This window comes from Acanthopagrus latus, chromosome 24 (assembly GCF_904848185.1).
Source record: "Acanthopagrus latus isolate v.2019 chromosome 24, fAcaLat1.1, whole genome shotgun sequence".
NCBI classification, from domain to species: domain Eukaryota; kingdom Metazoa; phylum Chordata; class Actinopteri; order Spariformes; family Sparidae; genus Acanthopagrus; species Acanthopagrus latus.
The window spans coordinates 15129386-15151664 of record NC_051062.1 but is presented as its reverse complement, the minus strand read 5'-3'; the positions used below and the strand labels follow the sequence as shown (position 1 = coordinate 15151664).

Here is a 22279-nt window from a genome sequence, read left to right as displayed (position 1 = left end):
AATGTTTCTGTGACAGGAGGAGACTCTGCACACTAAACACCACACAGACTCACTGAGGAACCAGGACTGGTCCACAAGAGTCCAAATCCAGGATAAAGAGGTTCAGTGAATGTGGTGTTGAAGGTGTGGAGGTGGATCAGTGAGTCAGAGGAGACTCTGTAGAAGGACAGAGTGCCAGCAGGACAGTCCACATACACTGCTACTCTACCAGAGGAGGAGGAGGAGGAGGAGGAGGAGGAGGAGGAGGAGAGGAGGGAGGAGAGGAGGGAGGAGGAGGAGGAGAGGAGGGAGGAGAGGAGGGAGGAGAGGAAGGAGGAGGAGGAGGAGAGGTCTGTTCTTCTGTTATTGTGACAGACAGAGTAACGACCATCATCAGAGCACCACAGACTCCAGGACTGATCATTCCCTCCAAACACACAGTCATTACTGTCTCCTTTCCTTCTGATTCTTCTGTAACTCACTGATATATAAACACTTCCTCTCCACTCGACCTCCCAGTAACAGCGACCAGTCAGACCAGTTCTACACAGCAGCTGAGGATACCTGGTCTTAAACCTCTCTGGATGATCAGGATATGACTGATCCTCCTCCTCCACACGTGTCATCTTCCTGTTGTTGTCAGACAGTTTGATGTTTCTGCTGACTGTGTTTGTGTCGACTGTGAGCTCACAGGAATCTGATGGAGAGAAAAAGACACAACACAGCTGCAGTTATTAATGTGTCATCAGTGTGATGATGACATCACAGATGTGAATGAGTGATGTCACAGTGTTTTGATGAATGACAGTAAAAAGACACTCACACTTCCTCAGACCTGGTGTCAACCATCGGACTCCAGCAGGCTCCACCCTGAAAGGAGGAGGGGGGTCAGAGCAGCACATCCTCTTTCAGCATGCAAACATGGACACGACATGACTCTCATACACAGAAACACAATCTGTCCATCAGGCTGCTTCTCCCTGTTCTCCCTGAACCTCTTCACCTCTGCCACTCTCCTCACACACTGAGAGTGAGCCACAGGATGTTGGTGTGTGTGAAAGAGGACGACAACATCTGAGAACACACACAAACCTCTTGTTGGATTTATCACTTCCTCTTTATTTTATTGGATGTTGTTGCTGTTTCCTGTGGGCGACCTGACGCTTGCTGTTTGATCCAATGGCAACTTGTGCTCATGTTTCTATACACACTGAACAAAAATATAAACTAAATGCAACACTTTTCTTTTTGTTCTCATTTTTCACGAGCTGAACTCAAAGACTGAAAACATTTTCTATATACACAAAAGAACCATTTCTCTCAAATATTGTTCACAAATCTGTCTAAATCTGTGTTAGTGAGCACTTTTCCTTGGCAGCACTTTATATTAAAGTGTTGAAAGAAAACAGCTCCAGGATGTGCAGAGCTGATCTCACATGGCCCGGTAGCACCACATCACTGAGACCTGAAGAGAAAGCAGGTCGGAGCCACTGCGGGTGAAGGAGACTCGGCACGGTGACTTAGTGAAGGTTTGAAACCCAGAACCTGTCTCCACTGATCCGTAGTGTCTGTCCCTTCAGTCACTTATTGTTCAGTGTGTTAATGAGCAGCAGGATTTGTTTGTTGGCTGACTGACAAAAGTTTGGACAGGATGAACTTTTGGACCTGATCCACTTCATCCATTAGTAAACCTGATGTTCCTGCAAACACCAGATTAGGGCCCGGCTACATTACAGGTTTCAACTTAACAACCAACGTTTAAGACAGAAACAGCTTCCGTCTGTGCTCTCAGGTCTGTGATGGATCAGTGTCGCCCCCTGGTGGGTAATTAGCTGAAGTACGGTCAGAGACACTGGAGGACATCAGAGGAGGTTTTAGAATATTTCATGTCGTAGTCAGAGATCGTCTGAAGTGAAGTCTTTATTTCTTCACACGGAAACTTGAGCACATCTGTTCTGTTAAAATATATATTACATGTCCTGTTTATTCTCACTGCATGGCTCAGGCTGCATTCACAATGTACATTTATCTTTTTATTTACTTTTCTAAATTCAAAATGTCTTTATTGGCACGATGTCACACAAACATGTGGCCAAAGCAAGAAAAGAAGAAGAACACTGTAGTGTAAAGACTAGTACAGTAGATGAAAACACAACATCTACTGGCTCAACAAACCCTCTGGAATCTATTACATCTTTAACATGTGTTTCTCTAATATATTTCTACTTTTCACATGTTGTGAGGAAGTGCTGCTCTTTTGTTGTTTTGTTTTATTGTACAGGCCTGATCTGTATTTGCTCTTTACATCAGCAGATATGAACTAAAACAACAAGGCGTGTACTGAGTTCACTGAGCTTCATGTGAATTGTGCGACTATGCAAACTGATATTATATAATATTGTGTCTGTCACTTGACAAAGAAACAAGTCAACATGGTGACTACGTTGTGAGGAAGGACGCTCCATGACACCACAGCCAGCAGCTGTTCTGACTGATGGTTTCCTCAGTTTGCTGCTAACACACATGAGGCCACTATCAGTGGTGGAGGATGAAGGAGTGCTGTGTCACTTTAGAAAACAACTAGATTTTACTTTTTCATTCTTCATGTAACAAACATTTTACAGGTGTGAATCTTCAGCGGCCTCATGATTGAGCTGTTAATGATTCTCGATGCGTCTCAGTGTTCGTCGTCCTCAGTGATCTATATCACTGCACACGGCTACTGATCATCATTTACATTCCCCTTTTATTCTGAAAGTCCTTCCAATAATCAGACTGCAGCAGGCTTCAAAATAAAAGCTGCATCTTTTCAGTGATCAAACAAAACCTGTTTCCATCTGCAGCATCTTTCATGTTTGTCTACAATAATCTAGTTTTCACATGGCAGCTTTAAGATCCAACATTTACTGACTCTGCTGCTCACACCTCTCTCAGAGTTGACAGCAGCTCCTCAGATCTCGACTGATTAGCTGCTGTCACAGTTATTATTTATGGCTGCAGACGTTCAGGAGAAAATGTCCAACGTGATCAGTGATTGTTGTGAGGCAGAAGTCTCGTCCAGCTGTCATTAGACGTCAGTTTAAACAAACACTGTGTTTTAATCTCTCTCAGATGATCTCTGCCTCCCTCCAACATCCTCCTACATCAGTAACCTCAGTCAGAAGTCCTCCCACAGTTCAAAGCGTGGGAGCAACGTCATGATGAAACTTTATCTTCCAGCTGAGGACGAACAATCAACGATCAACATGAGCTGCAGACTCTTGATCTGCTCTGTCTCTCATCCTGATGCAGCTTATAATGGAGACACTTCATCACCTCTAATACACTGATGTTGTCTGTTCTCCAGAGGAGACGCTACAGGAGCAACCTCACCTGCCTCTAACCACTGAGCCTGGATGTTCAGGTGAGTGCAGGCTGCTCACCTTGACTCCGCCTCTGATTCCACACCAGGTGTGTCTCAGGTGTCTGTGTGTCTGATGGATGTAAAGAAGTTTAGCAATAACTTCACTGTCCTGTTTTATTCATCTAAGTTAGCTCAAGGATGTTAAACACACAATAACATTAACATTATGTGTGTGTGTGTGTGTGTGTGTGTGTGTGTGTGTGTGTGTGTGTTTGTGTGTGTGTGTGTGTGTGTGTGTGTGTGTGTGTGTGTGTGTGTGTGTTTGTGTGTGTGTGTGTGTGTGTGTGTGTGTGTGTGTGTGTGTGTGTGTGTGTGTGTGTGTGTGTGCACTTCAGCTCCAGCTGACGCTGCTGACTGACCTCATGAGGACAGAGTTGGTTCTGAGAGTTCTGCATCATGGACCAGCTGATTTCATTTTTTTGTGTATTGATTATTGGACAGGTTTGTTCATCTGCACATGTTGTTATAGTGTTTGGATTATCATTGTTCACTGGACACGGTCTGTGGTCTCGTCTGGGACCACCGCGACTGTCTGTGAGCTCCGTCAGTGTGAGTAACAGATCAAGGCAGCAACATAATCAAACCCTGGAGTCGTACAGGAGGCTGTCTTGTTTAGATCGTCTTATTAATCCTGTCCTTCACCAGGGTCTGCACGCTGACACACTGGATGACAACACGCCTGATATATGTGAGACCATTTCTGCTGCTAAAGGACTCGTCAGATATTTGAAACAATCCGGCCTGGCTGCACAATTATGGAAGACAGTGCTACAGATGGAGGAGACGAGACTTAGCACAGTTTATCTCACACTCACGTCAGTGCAGGACAAAAACCCAGAGCTGCTGGAGCGCATCGAAAATACTGCACCTGACTTACTGAGCTTTCTGGTCACCTTTTTGGAGCCATTCTATAATGTCCAGAAAGAACTGGAGGGAGACAAATATGCAACTATAAACCTGGTCGGCCTCTGGCTGGAGAGGCTGAAGAGACACTGCCAGCCTTCTCTCCCCGAGCGGGAGAACCAAGACCATGATAACGAACCAGAGGAGGATGAAGTGGCCATGTACATTTCACAGAGGCATGCCATGGATGACAGGGACCTACTGAAATGGTGGAAAGTCAAGAGATTGGTGTACCAAAAAAAAGAGTCGCAGACTCCGAGGCCATCCAGAGTTCATTCTTGTTCACTGTCTGTGTTCGACATTGTTCATGGTTTTTTTACATTTCATTTGGATCCATTCTGAATAAACAAACAACGCAGTTTACTTGCTTCATCCTTGCTGCATTATTCATTAAGATCATTCTAGACAGACTTCTTTAGTTCAAACAACTCAGAATTGTAGCTGAGAACATCAGTTATAACAGCCCACGTATTTACAAAATGTCGGGTTTAATAATTACAGTTCAGGTGTCGGTCTGGGTCGAGCTGGATTTTTTGGGCCCGATCGAAGCTCTGGTCAGACAGCATCCAGTTTACTGATGACAATCATGTAATTATGTAATTTAGAGGGAAAAACTTTGTCACTTTCCAGGATGTTTGGTGGGTCAGTATCTCAATCACTGCACATTATAACAGCATCCATATGATTATAAACTGTCAGCGGGTTCAGACTGACAGGAGACACCGGAGGGAACACTGAACCCCGGCTGGCTGCCATCGGTCCCTTTCTTAGTGCCAGACTGAACTCTGTGTCTTGAGTTGTCGTTAACGTTCAGCCACCAGCTGCATCTTCTTAATAATGCTGCGCAGGTGGGGACTGAGGAAGTGACGTCACCTGCGACCTGATGCAGCACCTGAGCTGAGACTCAGGAAACACAAATATTGCAAAATAATATTTTATTCGTCAACAACATTGGATTATATATGTGATTATAGTTTTCGTCACATGACCACCATTTATGTTGCGTCTCGTCTCGTTTTCGTCACGTGATAAAGGTTCGTTGACGACGATATTTGTGGATGGTGGCAGACTGCATGGAAACCCACCAAACCTTCATGTATTTTCACCTGTGATGGATTATCATGCTCATCTTTCAGAATAGTGACATATCAGATCACCTGACTGAGTTGATTTACTGTAGAAATGTCTTGAGTTGTGTCCATTATTATAGAAGAAAATTCTGCTTCATGGATTTCTTTCACTATTTCATCTTGAACGTTTTGTGCCATGATAGAGATCATTTCATTTAGAATTTCTGGGCTTCAGTATTTCATTTTCTTTTACTAGTAATGAACCTCTGTCATACAGAGTCACACCGGCCAAGAAGTTCTATAACGGACAAAAAGTTTCCGTTGTTTATTTCTCTTATTCTCCTATTTCTTTTATTATCTCTTGCGATCTGCACAGAAATCAGACTTACTGGATGCAAGTGTCAAAATAATGCCAACAATTCTTGTCAATACCTCTGAACAAAAGATGACTTCATTTTTATATTTGGAGGAAATTTTCTCATCGATTGTAAGATTTTTCTGCCACATGTCGTTCGTTACACAAGCTGCCATGTGAGAACGGGCATGTTGGTGTTCTCTGACGTGTCTGATAGTCCTTGTCAGTCATTACTTCCTGTTGTCCAGGACAAATTATGACACTGATTTCCTCTCACCAAAAAGTCAACAGGGCTCACAACAGACACGATCCATTTTTGGGGAGTAACACAACCATGTGCGTGGTATCTTTGTACCTTTCTCTGATATTCTGTTGTAATACTCATTGGAAAAACACCTCCCTTTGTATCTCTATGATACAGACCTTCAAATCTGCATGGTCCCTGCCTCTAAATACACTTTTACTTTAGCCCTGTCACTGGGGTAAGACATGTCAGTTGTAAGAGCTTATTCTGGGTTAATTTGAGATGCAGAGCTATCTGAGGCTCTCAGTGCTGCTGTCTGAAGGTTTGTCTGGCTGGTTGGTTGCAGATAGAGGCACTCTGGACTCTCCCTCAACTGATACTGAAGCAAGGAGATGCTCTCCCTGACTGGATGTTCAAGCTGCGAGGTGCACAGTGGACTCCTCATCTGACGGTAACACTGGGGTGCCTCCCTCATCTATAATGTGCCCTGTCTGTTGATCACTGTCTTTACAATCAGGCTGCCCTGTTTCATCCCCGTCAACCTCGCCGTTCCTTTCTACATCTTCCTGGCCGCCTGTGTGTCGCTGTGTTGCTATAACATTTCAGAAAAAAGTTGTTAACTAACATGCCGGTTAATATTTTTGATTACAGCTTGTACTATTATTTATGAAACCTATCCTGTATTGATGACTCTAGTGTGGCAGGCAGTATGTCTGTAGGCTATAGCCCTTTTGTACCTAATTATAAAGACAAATTATCCGTAGATCAGGCTACATGAAAGCTATAACCTTATATTATTCTGATTATGAAAAAAAACTCACACACTAACTTCACACAATTAGGCTGATTATCTTGCTAACACTGTCTAGTAAACACTGTCAGCTGTATGAGATTATTCACCCGTCACACTGCCTCCTTCACATCTGACAGGATTTACCGTTCCAAATATAGTTAGTATTTTCAGAAGCTTGGCAGTAAATTCATCAGATTTTTGTTTATTGTGCCGTTTTTGGGCACTGTTTGATTGTTTCATTTTCAAAGTGTCTCTGACCGTGGTGCTGTGCTGACACTGATTTGAACTTCCTGCCTAACGCGTCAGTTGGACCAAAAGTCTCTGACATACCAAAGAAAACTATGGACCAGTAAAGTTATTATTTTAAATATTTGTTGTATTTTGGGATATGGGATGTGGGGCCTCCCACCTCACGGGGGCTGCGGGGGTTTATTTTACAGCCCAGGGCCACAGATTATATTCCTATTTATAGTTCACTGTTGGATGTGTGCACTTTCACTTGTACTAAAAGTTAATTTAGCTGAACAAAATCTTTAAAATGTTGTTACTGATATGGAATCTGTACTGTATTTACTGTTTGTTTCTGTGAACATAGAGTATTGTTTGTGCAATGTTGAGCAATTTGACTGCACTAGTAATAGATAAATAAATACTTTTGATGTTGTTTTTGACTTATATGTAGTCCCCTTTATAATTAATGGTAAAGCAAGTGTATCCGTCCATGTTGCAAGATATTTGAAGGTAAACAGACTCACAGTTTATCTCTCTGTTGATCATTTGTAGAGCCAAGATACTTTTATTTGCTGAACACTCCATCTAACTTTTCCCTGTAGCAGTTACATTTGGTATTGCTATGTAAGTTGACCAGAAAATAATTAATTATTAATTAATGAATTATTAATTAATTAATTATTAATTAATAATGGTCTTGCTGCCTAATAATTCTCCCATTGAACGGGTCACCTCAGTCATCAGCAGAAAAGTTGCCCCCCTTGAGAAATTTAGTCAGGAGCTGCCACTGTTCAGTGATTAAATTCTTTTATGTGTCACAGAAATCTTCTGAATTTGAGGTTCAGTATTTTCTGATCAGACATCTGACACAGAGGATCTATTGTTATTATCAATATCATAACACAGCAGTGACGTGGTGAAAATTAGATTTAATATTAATGTATTAATAATCCTCTGCAATCAGTTTGGAGTGTGAAGTAGTTTGGATGAGCGGTTCATCAAGCAGCAAAACCAGAAGCCAAGAAATCAGACAGGCACAATTTGAACAGGCAATAAACTAGTCTGAAGAAAGAGGTGTAACTTTAGTGTTTCTGCCAAAATCCTCCTGGTTGCTGACCTTCATCTCTTCTTCTCATCTTCCTCTCTTCACTTGTAACTCTTGGCTTAGTGCTATGTTGCATTTTCTCCTTAACTGAACTGAACAACTGGAGGTGGAGTAAACAAAGCTGACCTCCCGACACTGAACCATCTACAGAGTCTCACACTGACTGTCTGTGGCTGCAGCAGGACTCTTCATACCTGAGAGTGTCCAGTCTCCAGCCTGGATCCTCCAGTCGAGCTGACAGCTGCTTCACTCCTGAGTCTCCTGGATGATTGTAGCTCAGGTCCAGCTCTCTCAGATGGGAGGGGTTGGAGTCCAGAGCTGAGGCCAGAGAAGTACAGCCTTCCTCTGTGATCAGACAGCCTGAAAGCCTGCAGACACACAAAACAACACACATCACAGATCAGCTGAGGGTCCTGATGACTCAGAACACATCTGTGTTCAAGGGTTTAATGTTTATTATATTCACCATCTTAGTTTTCACTCATTTATTAATAAGCACAAAACACAGAGGATAACTGAAGCTGATGGAAATTTCATTAGTTTTGCAAATATTTGGTCATGAACCAACAAACTGTACAGATTAAAATGATGACCTGAATATGGAGCTAGAAGAAAAGTCAGAGGATCACCAAAGTAATGACAGTTCATCTTTAGGGGAGCATGAATGTCTGAACCAAACCTCATGACAATCAGGACTCAAGTACAGAATAAACTGACAGAACTACATTTTATATAAAATGCATTCATGCCTCCATCAGGATGAAATGTTATTATTTCGGTGATCCTCTGACATGTGATATATATATTTTTTTAACTTTTTTTTTTTACCTGTCTGGTTTAGACCTGCTCCAATGGTACAGTTACATGAAATAATGAAATAAAATAATGAATCCTGACCTGAGAGTTTCAAGGACACAGTGTGGACTCTTCAGTTCAGCAGAAAGTCGCTTCACTCCTGAATCCTGCAGGTTGTTGTTACTCAGGTCCAGCTCTCTCAGACTAGAGGACTGGGAGCTGAGAACTGAGGACAGAGCTTCACAGCTTCTCTCTGAGAGGTTACAGCCACTCAGCCTGGATAAAGAATAATGAGCAGAATAAGAAAATGATATTTCTATTTGGGTCAATAACAGCACATTTACTGCATTCTGAAGAAACTTCTCCACACTTACAGAACTTTGTTGGAGGCTTTGACCACTGGCAGCAGCCTCAGAAGAGCCTCCTCTGAAGCAGAGTATTTCCTCAGGTCAAACACATCCAGATCTTTTTCTGATGACAGTAAGATGAAGACCAGAGCTGACCACTGAGCAGGAGACAGTTTATCTGTGGAGAGACGTCCTGAATTCAGGTACTGTTGGATCTCCTCCACTAGAGAACGATCGTTCAGTTCATTCAGACAGTGGAACAGATTGATGCTTCTCTCTGGAGACAGATTCTCACTGAACTTAGTCTTGATGTAACCGACTGTTTCCTGATTGGTCTGTGAGATACTTCCTGTCTGTGTCTGCAGACCTCGCAGGAGAGTCTGATTGGTCTGCAGTGAAAGACCCAGGAGGAAGCGGAGGAACAAGTCCAGGTGTCCATTTGGACTCTGTAAGGCCTCGTCCACAGCACTCTGGTAGAGACCTGTCTCTGCAGATTGACAGTCTGTTGTTTGTTCCTCTACCAGAAGATTGACTCCAGAGTTTAAGAACGTCAGATGGACATGAAGAGCAGCCAGAAACTCCTGAACACTCAGATGGATGAAGCAGAACACCTTGTCCTGGTACAGTCCTCTCTCCTCTTTAAAGATCTGTGTGAACACTCCTGAGTACACTGAGGCTGCTGTGATATCGATGCCACACTCTGTCAGGTCTGATTCATAGAAGATCAGGTTTCCTTTCTGCAGCTGATCAAAAGCCAGTTTTCCCAGAGACTCAATCATCTTCCTGCTCTCTGGAGTCCAGTGTGGATCTGTCTCAGCTCCTCCATCATACTTGACCTTCTTCACTTTGGCCTGAACCACCAGGAAGTGGATGTACATCTCAGTCAGGGTCTTGGGCAGCTCTCCTCCCTCTCTGGTCTTCAACACATCCTCCAGAACTGTAGCAGTGATCCAGCAGAAGACTGGGATGTGGCACATGATGTGGAGGCTTCGTGATGTCTTGATGTGGGAGATGATTCTGCTGGCCTGCTCCTCATCTCTGAATCTCTTCCTGAAGTACTCCTCCTTCTGTGGGTCAGTGAACCCTCTGACCTCTGTCACCATGTCAACACACCCAGGAGGGATCTGATTGGCTGCTGCAGGTCGTGTGGTTATCCAGAGGCGAGCAGAGGGAAGCAGTTTCCCCCTGATGAGGTTTGTCAGCAGCACATCCACTGAGGTGGACTCTCTAACATCAGTCAGGATCTCAGTGTTGTGGAAGTCCAGAGGAAGTCGACACTCATCCAGACCGTCAAAGATGAACACAACCTGGAACTCTTCAAAGCTGCAGATTTCTTTGGTTTCAGTGAAGAAGTGATGAACAAGTTCCACCAAGCTGAACTTTTTCTCTCTCAGCACATTCAGCTCTCTGAAAGTGAATGGAAATGTGAACTGTATGTCCTGGTTGGCTTTGTCTTCAGCCCAGTCCAGAGTGAACTTCTGTGTTAAGACTGTTTTCCCGATGCCAGCCACTCCCTTTGTCATCACTGTTCTGATTGGTTCGTCTCTTCCAGGTGAGGCTTTAAAGATGTCTTTTTGTCTGACTGTTGTTTCTGGTCTGTGTGGTTTCCTGGATGCTGTTTCAATCTGTCTGACCTCATGTTCATCATTGACCTCTGCAGTCCCTCCCTCTGTGATGTAGAGCTCTGTGTAGATCTGATTCAGAGGGGTTGGGTTTCCTGCTTTAGCGATCCCCTCAAACACACACTGGAACTTCTTCTGAAGGTTAGATTTGAGGTGAAGTTGGCACATGGCAGGAGATTCTGAAGGTAAAAGTTACACCATTGAGCATTCTCTCAAAGAAATATAAAAGAAAAAGAAAACAACAAAAGGCATGGAGTAGATAAATGTCCATAATGAAGATAAATATGAGTAATATACACAAGAAGGGAAAAGTGTTTCTATTTTAACTTAATTTCTTCAAGGAGTTGCCTGTTTAGCCAACAGAAACTTTGCAAACCTGACTGACAGCCTGACTGACTACGGGATAGTGAGTCCCTTTGTAATGGTGAGTTATCACTAAAGACAAGGTCAGTGCAAAGTCACACAATTTTGTGTGTTTACGTGAGCTGAAATATTCAACTTTCAGCAAAAAATGTGTTTGTCTCAGGGTTTTGCATGGGGAGGGCCAGGTAAGTGAAGTTGGGCAGCTGTTGCTCAGCTGCTCAAGGCTGGACCACTCTGGAAAACTTTTAGGATTAAAAAGTGGACTTATCTTTACTCCTGTTCATCAACTTGACTGCAGCAGTGATCCACAGAGGTGCCACAACTTGTCAGGTGTTTGTTTTGTAATGCTGACTGCTGACTCAAGGGTTAGGCTTGGGTTTTTAATTTTTTTAAAGAAAACATTTAGATAAGATAAAAGTATTAAATGATTAAAATGCTTTGCCAAATGTTGTGTAGGGAGGGGCAGAGCCGCAGCTCAGAGCAAGCCTCTGAATAGTTGAGTGTGGCCAGACCTTCTGGAGGAAGAAGCAGAATCTCATGTGACCCTGTCACATGAGATTCTGCTCTGATCAGGAGCTGTTTACCGAGAAGAGTTCAAGGATTACTTTTTAACTTTTGTGATCAAAGCATGATTTATGCTTCTGTGTGAAATTGATGCCACACCTACAGTGTAGCAACTGCATAAGTGCATGTCCTGTGCCATAGCCTGATGTGTACCTCCCCAGAAAAGTATTAGTAGATTATTAATATATTTGATCTACTCTGACTTGCCCTGTACTGGCTGCACCCAAAAGAGAAGCACTGCTGTGCACGGGGTATCTCCCATTTGTCTTTTGGACACCAGCGCACATGTTTAAAAACTCACACCACACATCCAAACATCTTTGTGGACCAAGTACGCCCCGTCATGGCGACAGCACTGACCAATGGCAGCGGCCCCCCTCAGGACAATGAGCCCTGACACACCACAAAAACTGCTCAGGAACGACTCCAGGGACAGGACAGAGAACCAAAGGAGTTGAGTGGTCCTCCAAATTCCCCAGATGCCAAGCCGTTTAAGTAGGTATTAAGTAGGAGGTTTTGATGTTATGGCTGATTATGTAAAAAATCTTCACAAAATATTGAATAGCAGTTATAGACTTACATTTCTACTGATTCTACTGTCAATTAATAGTTTCTCAGGAAGACCCTACATATTATATCTCTAATCCATGTTCTATCGCATTTGATTGGAAACAGGAGAAACAAAAATGGGCAAAGGGCAGATGGTCCACAGTCTTTCATTTATGTGTCAAATTAATCTAAGAAATCCTCTTACTGCTCTGCAGACAGTCAGCCAGCTCCTCCTGCTTCATTCTCCTCAGGAAGTGAAGTGTGATCTTCAGAAATGCCTCTCTGCTGCTCCTCCTCTGCTCTTCTTCCTCACTGTCCAACACCTCCTCATCCTCCCTCTGACTCTCTGGGCATTCTGGGTAATCTGAACTCAGAACCTTCTGGATCTTCTTCAGCTCGTTCTTCACAAAAGTCACAATGTTCTCCTCCAGCAGCTGAAACAGAATATTATGTGAATGACAACATTTAACATCAGATCCATGTTGGACAGATTCACCACTGGTCTGTAAAGTGCAGCATGGAGATTATTGTGAACAGACTGGATGTAAAAGTAGTTGTTGTTCATGTACAGACCATAAATATGGAGTCCAGGTGTGTCTGATGCTGCTGGACAGACGGACCTCTGGGAACCTCTGAGCTCTCCTGGTCGACTCTGTGGAGGAATCATGAAGAATCAGTCACATTGTGTCTGTCCACTCAGAGACAAACACAAGCTGAAGGTCCTTTGAGTTCAAGTGTTGATGACATCATTGAATCAGATGTTTCCTCTGACATCACAGTGTTGGTCGTACTGCTGATCCCACTGTCAATCAACAGTCAGTCAGTTTACTGGGTTGGTTCAGCAGCTTGTCTGGTTTAGTCCCTCCAGCTCTTATTGACCCGTTTAATACTGTGGACAGCAACACACAGCTAAAACAAGCTAGCTGGATGCTAACACAAGCTAGCTGGATGCTAACACAAGCTAGCTGGATGCTAACACAAGCTAGCTGGATGCTAACACAAGCTAGCTGGATGCTAACACAAGCTGTTTCTGCAATAAATTTGAATCTGACAACAAAAAACTAAATTATTGGTTTGTTTTTCATACAAACTTGATTTTGATATTTAATTTGTCTGATTTGTGACCTGAAAGTCTTTATTGTCTTTTTTGTGTTTTGCTTTTGTGTGATTAACGACACAACAGCCTGAATATAAAGATAATAATGAATTCATCATTTGTAAATATGAGCTTTATTCATGTAGACATGAGTTGAAATACTGAACGTCTGAGTTTCAAAGTGCTCCACGTAACTTTAGACGTATTTGTAGCACTTTAATATTTGTTGCATATTTAATAAATATTGTAAAACAGTAAAATGTTCTGCCTTCAGTTCATATCTTTGTCTCAGAAAATAAGTTATTTGTTTCTATATATTTTAAATGTAATCATCTGATATATCAGTTGTCAGAGTTTTTTACTCTTCATATGGGTTTCGGTACCGGCCCCATGAGGCCCGGATGCTTCGGGCCTTGTAACGTCAGATCGAACACACAGCCCTTCCTCTCCTCAGCAGCAGGTCAGAGTTCAGCAGGAGGTGAGTCACTGCTGTTTGTCCACAGGAGGAACTCTGTCCTGTCAGAGCTGCTGAGGGACGGACATGAAGAAATGTGAACTGGTCCTTTAATACTAATCCTGCTCTGAGAACATGAAGACCATCAGGACGACTGGTCAGACTGGATTTAATGAGGACAGACATCACCAGAGAGCAACAGGACAACAACTTACTGTCTGTCTGAGGAAGGTTCTGGTTTGAAACTAATGCTCTTATCGATTGACTGGTCACTCATGTAGGACACACAGCTGGGCTCAGGTCCAGGTCCAGGTTCAGGTCCAGGTTCAGGTCCAGGTTCAGGTCCAGGTCCAGTAGAGGCTGGTCTCCTGTTGGACAGAAGAAGACCACCAGAGATGTTAATTCACTTTCTAGTCTTCAGACACAGAAGCTTCTGTCCATAAAATAGTGGAAAACATCAGGAATAAACCTTCAGAGAATATTGGACCAAACTAATTCAATAAAGTGAAATGAAGAGTTGAAGACTGGTTCTATTGGGCAGCTTTCTAAAGTGAGAAGATTAATTTAAGTGAAGAAGAACGAAGCTGAAAATAAACTTCAGGTTTCAAAAAAACATCTTTCTCCACAGTTAAAACATGAATCAGTCACATATTAATGTTATTAACAGCTCACCTCTTTACAGCAGGAGGTAGTTGTGCTTTAAAATCAATGCCACGATTATTTGACTTGTCACTCTTGAAGGACACACAGCTGGGCTCAGGTCCAGGTCCAGGTCCAGGTCCAGGTCCAGGTCCTGCTCCTGGTCCAGGTCCAGTGGTTTTAGAGGGAGGGCCTCCCTCCTCTCTGTCCTCACACTGATTCCTGCTGCTCATCTCACACACACTTTCATCTGGAGAGGAAACACAAATCATTCATCTGCACATCAACTGAAATCAGCTTTTCCATCATGTCTCCTGTCAGAACATCAGCTGCTCCTCTTCTGATTGGCTGCTTCATATCTGCGTCACATGAATGCTGCACTTCTGCATGGAGACATGTACCAACAAGTATCTGATCAAAATAAACAAGAACCTGAACACCAACATGTTATAAGTCACATCAGCTACAGTCAACAGCAGCAGGGAGAGGAGGAGGGACAGGAAGTCCCCAGACATTCAGAAATCGCTCCATTTGGTGAATTGTTGAGTTAAAAGAACCCTTATAAACTGTGTGAAACGCTGTGAACGACCTCTCAGCACCTCCAGCTCCCGCATCCAGCCGCGTTTAGTGCGTCAGACAGCGGGAGAGCGGCGGCTCGTCTCGGCCTCCTCCACAGGCTGATTCAGGCAGGAGAAGCTGCCTTCAGTCAGCAGTAAGTGGAGCTACACAGTGACAACCACTCTGTGTTCAAACACTGACCAACTAACTCCACTTCTGCTCTCATTTCACCTGCTACACTCCGCAGGTATCGGCACAAAATGGCGGATATTCTTAACAGCAGCTGTTTCTCCTCCGTCGTCTCGAGTTTAAACTTAAACGAGTTCGTCGAGAAATAAACAACCGAGCTTCACTTTTTGTTCGGTGTAACAATGAAAAGTAGAGCTTGTGTTAGCGAGTCCAACATGTCAGATTCATTACATTACCTTCAGCTGGAGGTTCAGACGGAGAAAGTGAAAGTAAACTGTGAGGAGGAAACAGCCAGAGAGGCGAGCTCAGACTGGGAGTCTTCCTGTTAGACTGAGGGCGCTGCAGCACGACCCACAACCAGCTGACACATGCCGAATTTACAGGAAGGCCCAAATAATGAAGAATCAGTCACAAACAGCGTTTCAGGAGCTTATAAAGTGTCTCCTGACTTAAAAACCCACTAAATGGGGAGATTTCATAAGGGAGTCTGGTGGTTGTCTCTCCCTCTTCACCTCCTTCACGTTAATGTGATTGTGGTGTGTTGGTATTTGTGTTTGAGCTGCCCAGGGATTGAACCCACAACCTCAGACCTGCTGACCAGACCTCTATCAGCCTGAGCTACTGGATCTGACTGATGCTCTTTGTTTCTGTCACATTTCACTCTTTTGAACCTCAAAACATGACTCAAGACTTAAACCCACAACCTCAAATCTTGCAGCCCTGGTTTCACCTGCTGAGCTCACAGGAAGCAACAAGCAAAGAGTCTCTCGCAGGTTTTCACTCCTTCTTCTGATCTTTTACTGGACACATCTCTTCTCTGAGCGCTGTCAAGTTTTCATTCATCAGTGCTGGACCTCAAAAGTCAGTGAGTGTCCTGAGATCAAACTGTGAGCTGTAGAGTGTCCACCTGAGCTGCTGATCAGAGACCAGCCTTCAACACTCAGGCAGGGTTTGAACCCACAACCTGCAGACTTCACTGCATCACTTTATCCTCCTGAGCTAATGAGCTGGAGATAAACTTCTGATTCTGACACCATTTCACTCTTTGTTCTGGACATCAGGTTTAAAAATCACCTCAACTACCCAGGGATTGAACCCACAACCTCAGACCTGCTGACCAGACCTCTATCAGCCTGAGCTCCTGGATCTGACTGATGCTCTTTGTTTCTGTCACATTTCTGAACGTCGACCCTCAAATTTCAATCAAGAATCAAACCCACGACCTCAAAACTTGCAGCCCTGGTTTCTCTTGCTGAGCTAACAGGAGGACGAGAGTAAAGAGTCTCTCAGCGGTTTTCACTCCTTCTTCTGAGCAGCAACTTCATAAAGAGTCAGGAATCAAACCCACAACCTCCAGACCAGCTCATCAGAGACCTGAACGTCCTGCTCTGAGTTTTTGACGCTTTCATCTGAAGATGTGTCTTCAAAATTTAGACTGACTCCAGGACTGAACTCACAGGGTCAGAACTTCCTGACAGTCGTCCAGCACACTGAGCTACCTACTGCAGGTGTATCACACTCAACTTTAGTGTGTGTGTTGTGTTGTGCTTTATTTCTTCAAACTGTGTTTGTGCAATTTTGTGTTTCTTTGGGTTTTTTTGCTCATTTTTTTTTTTTTTTGCTGTACTTTGGACAATGTTGCGCAGCATTAAATGGTTAAATAGAAACATTTGCCTTGACCTGATTTTCATTATTGTCACACTTCGTTTACAACTATGTTTACCAGATCCAATGAACATGATCCAGTCAAACACAATCACAGTTTCTCTTTAATATTTCGATGCAATGTAAGAACAAAAATAACCTGTTTTGGTGATAAGTGACCCAAAGTGACCCAATATCCAGAGACCAAAGTGCTGTTGGCTCAGCTGGTAGAGCAGGTGTACCGTGTACAGAGTCTTTGTGCTCGCTGCAGTGGACCCGGGTTCGACTCCAGGCCTGGGACCCTCTGCTGCGTCACCACCTCTGTTTCCTGTAACATCTTCAATTAATCTATTAACAAAGCAACATAAAGGCCAAACAAATACTTTATATAAAAAATCAAACCTGCAGTTACTGAGACTTTCCTCAGATTAAAACGCTTTGTGTGAAAACAACCTGCTCTGCTGCATTTACACTCTAACAACACGCTGCCTGTGTGTCAACGGTCGTTTTGTCAATAAAGCTCGTTTGAATCGAGTCGAGTCCGTTTGCCCAATCAGAGGTAGAGACGTCACACTTCCGGTCTGTCTCGTATGGCCCCAGTCAGCTAGCAGCTCTCTGTGTGTCCACCGATATGCTGACGGTCGGACGCTTCGTGTGAGCAGCAGATAAATAAAGTAAGTGCTTCATTCATCTGTTCCATGTTTTCACCGGCTGTCTGGATACTTCGCATGTCGCTCCAGCGACAGTAACCGAGCTAACACTGCTGTCCGTGTGGCTAACTAACAGCTAGCTGTCATTAGCTTGTTAGCTCCGCTGTGTTGTGCCGTGAACAAACCGTTTCAGTGAAGAATGATGGCACTCGGAGTGAAATGAAGCGTTTACGTGAACATTTGGACTCACGTAATGTTAAATTGAGGGTCAAGAACGTTTCAAATCAAGGTATTTGACGAGCGTTTTCCATGCTAGCTTAGCAACGCTAGCTAATGAGCACTGATTGAAAGTAACTGAGTGCAGCTGTGCAGCAAGTCTGCATTTAATCAGGTACAAATTAAACTCGTTTGTGTCTAAATCTCAAACAGCCAGTGACGAAATAAACCAGGTTTGATTTCCTCAGGTTCGTTCTTAGGTTCCATATTCTGCTACTTTATAGTTCCACTCTGCTTGTACATTTGATTTAAACACACATAAGTAGGCGAGAGTTGGACTGAAAGTTTATAATTGAGACAGTTGAGTCAAGCAGCTCTTTGTGTGAACTAGTTTTCCTGCTGCTTTATGACTGAACATGTAACACTTGTGTTAAACTTGTCGTGTTCTGCTTTCAGATTCCCTCTATGGCTTCTGGAGCGGGTCCGAGAGCGACGGGCACAGCCGGCAGCCGCTTCCAGCACCGGGAGCGGGTCGCTTCACACGACCAGATGAGGTCCGTTCTTTTTGCTGTTCCAGTCTCATCCCTCAGAGGGAAGTGAGACTGTGAGAAACATCAGATCCACCTGCAGCCAACACTTTTAGTCACTGTCAGTTTGTCTGCAGATGCTCATTTTGGCGACTTTTTAGAAGTGAAGTGTTTGTGCTTAGCTTTAGCATCCAGTGCTAGTACCTGTCTGACATCATGAAATAAAGACACCGTGTTTGATTCAGTTGTTTTTATTGAGCCATATTGTTGAAATGTGCAGTTTGATCCTTTGTCTGATTCATTTCATGGAAATGTTCGATAAAAATTAGCTTCATTTTTATTTGATCCAAAAATATTGTAGCATTGAAGAGTTGATGTGTTAATTGTTTAATGACAAAGTGAAATAAAGGTCACAGCTGACAAAGAACATGCAGTCAAATGAAGTTTACTGTTGTCTGCAGTGAAAACAACTCATGAATACAGAATTGGAGACAAACACAGGAAACAAATTTAGACTTGTAGTGAATTTATTGAAATATGTTACAAGTACCAAATAACTTCCACACACATTAAACACATTAACATTCAAACATGCTTGAAAAATGTAGAATATGTGTAGAAGAAAACACAGCAGCCTTTCACAATAAAATGTAGTTCAGCTGTTTGAACTCCTCGTCTTCTACAGGAACTGAGACCAAGATGTAAAAAGTCTGTTTTCTTTGTTAGAATGATTTTAAAGTAACTTTCAACATGTCAACTATTAATGCATTTCCAAGTATAACAGTGTTGTACTTGGAAATGCATTAATAGTTGACATATTGAAAGTGAACAAAGAAAACAGACTTTCTCCATCTTGGTCTCAGTTCCTGTAGAAGACGAGTTCAAACAGCTGAACTACATTTTATTGTGAAAGGCTGCTGTGTTATCTTCTACACAGTCTACATTTTTTAAGCATGTTTGAATGTTAATGTGTTTAATGTGTATGGAAGTTATTTGGTGTAAAAGACATGACGGTGAGTTCCCTCTCAGGATCTGACGCACCTGGAAGAAGAAGAAACAAAGTTAAAGTCGACTGTTGCAATAAGAATCTGACAGATAACAAAGTTAGTTCCTCATCACAGGATGGTTTTCAAACGCCTCGTCTGTTCTCACCTGCTACCTTTTCACCAGCGAGTCCTTCAGGCCTCGTCAGCTGGACGGCAGCTGGTTTTAAAGTTCCTGGTCCCGGGGTCGGCCCCTCTTCTCATGGTGCAGGGCTGCGTTTCCTCTGAACGTCTGAAACAAATCAGATGCAGACAGAATCAGACAGAAACACTACAGGCTGTAGAAAGTGACACGAGCCAGCTGAGCCTGGTGTCCCACGTACCTGCTGATGGTTATCGCTGTGCAGCTGCTCGCCTGGCAGATCTACTACAGCAAGAAGCTGCTGGACCAGAGGTTCACCTGCACACAGGACCAGAAGAAGAAATCAGCTCATCTGAGCTTCTGTGAGGACAAAGAGGAGCGACTCCCAAAACTGTTGTGCTCCTCTGTCACCTGTTTCTACATTTCTGTTAGAATTGTCCTGGACTGCTGCCGTCCGTCTGTACATGAATCCTCTCGGCCTTTTCATCATTCACACGCTGGAACATGGAAGCTGCTGGTATGGAAACATTAATACATTTAAATCAGACTGGATGGTCTGTCAGCCGGTTCTGAAGTCATTTAGCACTCAGCCTGTTGTGGAGTAAAAACTCTCCCTATACGGTGAGGCAGTATTATTGTGGAATAAAGCTCACGTGCAGTCAAACGTGGTTTACAACTAGAGTCGACTGTCCAGGTGACGTCTGCTGTGAACAGCAACTCATGAATATATAATGTGGAGCAAACTGTTGGAGGGGCAGATAAACTAACCCACCACAGATGATCTGTTAGAGTCAAAAGTTCAGGATTTCAGGTTCTGTTCACTTATTTTATTGAAGGTTGAGCGTGATGATTTGGAAACGGTTCATTAGGTTTCCTGTAAAAGAAAAAACAGAAATAATTAGTAACAAACTCAAACTTGTTACTTTACAAAGGAAATTCATGACTGTAAATTCTACTCTGATTTAACCAACGTGCTCTTTAGCAACACTGGAAGTGCATCAGAAGCGACAGTCGACCATAATGATCATTAAATAGAGACCCAGTGGACCAACAGCCCAACAGATGTGATCCACAAGCCAACAGCAGCTCCCAGAATGTGTCCAAACCTAAAGTAGCATCACGTCCACCAACACCAAGTCATGACATCACTCACCTGAGCAGGTACGCACGCCACACTGAGGAACCAAAGACTGACTGTGTGGCAGCAGCTCAGCTTTATAGGCTGCAGGCGGCTTGATTGGCTGCTGCAGCGGCCGGCCCCCGGAACGTTCCATTTCTGTGGGGGAGTCTGATTCTCTTTGAACAACTGGAGTTCCAACGCCTCAATTCACTGATTCAAACAATCAGTCAGTCAAAGCTTTATTGTCATGCAGTTTCTCCAGGATCAACAAGACAAACACAAACACACAGTCAGAGCTGAATGCTGCTGTCCACCTGTCTGATCAGCAGCTCAGGTGGACACTCTACAGCTCACAGTTTGATCTCAGGACGCTCGCTGGCTTTTGAAGTCCAGCGCTTAGAAATGAAACCTTGAAAGCGCTCAGAGAAGAGACGTGTCCAGTAAAAGTGTGTGAAGAGCCGGACTCTTTCTGAAGCTGCTGCTCAGAAGAAGGAGTGGAAACCTCTGACAGACTCTTTGCTTGTTGCTTCCTGTGAGCTCAGCAGGTGAAACCAGGGCTGGAGGGGGTCGAGTCCCCTCCCGAGGTTCCTCACAGGTGGAAGCAGGGGGTTATGGGACAATTGTCCACATTGTTTGCTTGCTGATTCTGAGAGAAAATGGACAGATGTTGGACTTGGAGCAGAGTCTCCTGCCACCTGAACAATGCTGTGACCCTGGACCGCACGCTACAAACATTTTATACATGTGAATGTCGTAATGCTTCATCATTTATCCTGAAATGGTTTTATTCAAAAACACACGTTGCAACAGGAGCAAACATGCTGGCAGTCTGGAACAGGATCAGCTCCCTGGACAACCTGGACTCAGGAAACACACCTGCAGCCAATCACACAGAGGGTCACTGAAACAGAAACATGTATGAGGGTCGTAACAAACCCCCCGTTAAAACTACTGACAACAACTCAGCAGGAAGACCAGGAATCTCAGGATTACCAGCAAAAATAACAAAGGCTCAATAATAAAGTGGCAAAGTGCTGAAAACGCCCGACAGCTTTGTGGTCAGGGACGACTACAGGAACTGGGAGGAGCCGCCATGAAACTCTGACTTCCAATCAGCTCCCTGGACAACCTGAAGTCCCTCACACACACCTGCAGCCAATCACACAGAGGCTTGTTGGAACACAGACCAACAATAGAAAAAGTGAATAAATGCACCTTCATTCATTCTTCAGATGACTGAGATGTGAACACTGTGACCTGCACAAGTTCAGAGCTTCTCCAGCAGAGCCCCAATATAACTCAGTGGGATGAACTCTTAGAAGTCTACACTTTGTTTTCAAAGCTTTTCAGAGCGGTGTGCCGTTTAGCTCAGTTGGTAGAGCAGGCGGCTCATGTACAGAGGCTGCGGGTTCGAGTCCCGGCATGGCTCCTCCTGTCTGTCAGACCAAAGGTTGAATTTTCCACGTCTGCTCCTCTTCACAGAGTCAAATAGAACAAATCAAACATCCTGATGTCTCCGACTGCCAGCCAGATACTGAACCCACCGTACTACAGAGTCCACTTCACATTTGGACCTCTTCTCTGGACGCTGCTGACTTTCAGCTTTTTAATCGCACTATTATAATAATTGAAGCCAAAGAAGACTCGAACCCGCAACCTCCGAACTACTAACCAGGCTTCTATCACACTGAGCTAACAGATCTGACTGAAGCTCTTTGTTTCTGTCGCATTTCACTGT

At 43.7% G+C, this 22279-nt stretch overlaps 1 protein-coding gene and 2 long non-coding RNA genes across 9 annotated transcripts in view; 1 reads left to right on the top strand and 2 right to left on the bottom strand.

Moving 5' to 3' along the window:
* Window positions 1-15518, bottom strand: part of LOC119015202 (NACHT, LRR and PYD domains-containing protein 3-like) — a 35194-nt gene extending 19676 nt beyond the window's left edge. Inside the window, exons 1-7 of one of the 2 annotated variants that reach the window (XM_037090992.1) lie at window positions 14546-15518; window positions 14089-14241; window positions 12897-12975; window positions 12532-12757; window positions 9253-11026; window positions 8981-9154; window positions 8278-8451 (exon numbers count right to left, since the gene is read on the bottom strand). In XM_037090992.1, the coding sequence (XP_036946887.1) occupies window positions 8278-8451; window positions 8981-9154; window positions 9253-11026; window positions 12532-12757; window positions 12897-12975; window positions 14089-14241; window positions 14546-14784 (2819 nt within the window). In that variant the 5' untranslated portion in view covers window positions 14785-15518. The remainder of the gene's footprint in view (window positions 1-8277; window positions 8452-8980; window positions 9155-9252; window positions 11027-12531; window positions 12758-12896; window positions 12976-14088; window positions 14242-14545) is intronic. The other variant, XM_037090993.1, reaches the window with a different exon arrangement.
* A 1917-nt stretch (window positions 15519-17435) lies between these two features.
* On the top strand, window positions 17436-18541 carry LOC119015306. Its single transcript, XR_005073274.1, has 2 exons — window positions 17436-17577; window positions 18226-18541. It is a non-coding gene; the product is annotated as an uncharacterized LOC119015306 (long non-coding RNA).
* Window positions 18542-19189: 648 nt separating this feature from the next.
* LOC119015294 lies at window positions 19190-20612 on the bottom strand. Of its 6 annotated transcripts, none has more exons than XR_005073233.1 (6): window positions 20575-20612; window positions 20190-20295; window positions 19833-19935; window positions 19663-19739; window positions 19449-19571; window positions 19190-19337 (listed from the first exon to the last, which is right to left on the bottom strand). It is a non-coding gene; the product is annotated as an uncharacterized LOC119015294 (long non-coding RNA). The 6 variants fall into 6 exon arrangements; XR_005073235.1 differs by having other exon boundaries at window positions 20194-20295; window positions 20575-20608; XR_005073236.1 differs by having other exon boundaries at window positions 19833-19932; window positions 20194-20295; window positions 20575-20599.
* Between the last annotated feature and the right edge of the window lie 1667 nt (window positions 20613-22279).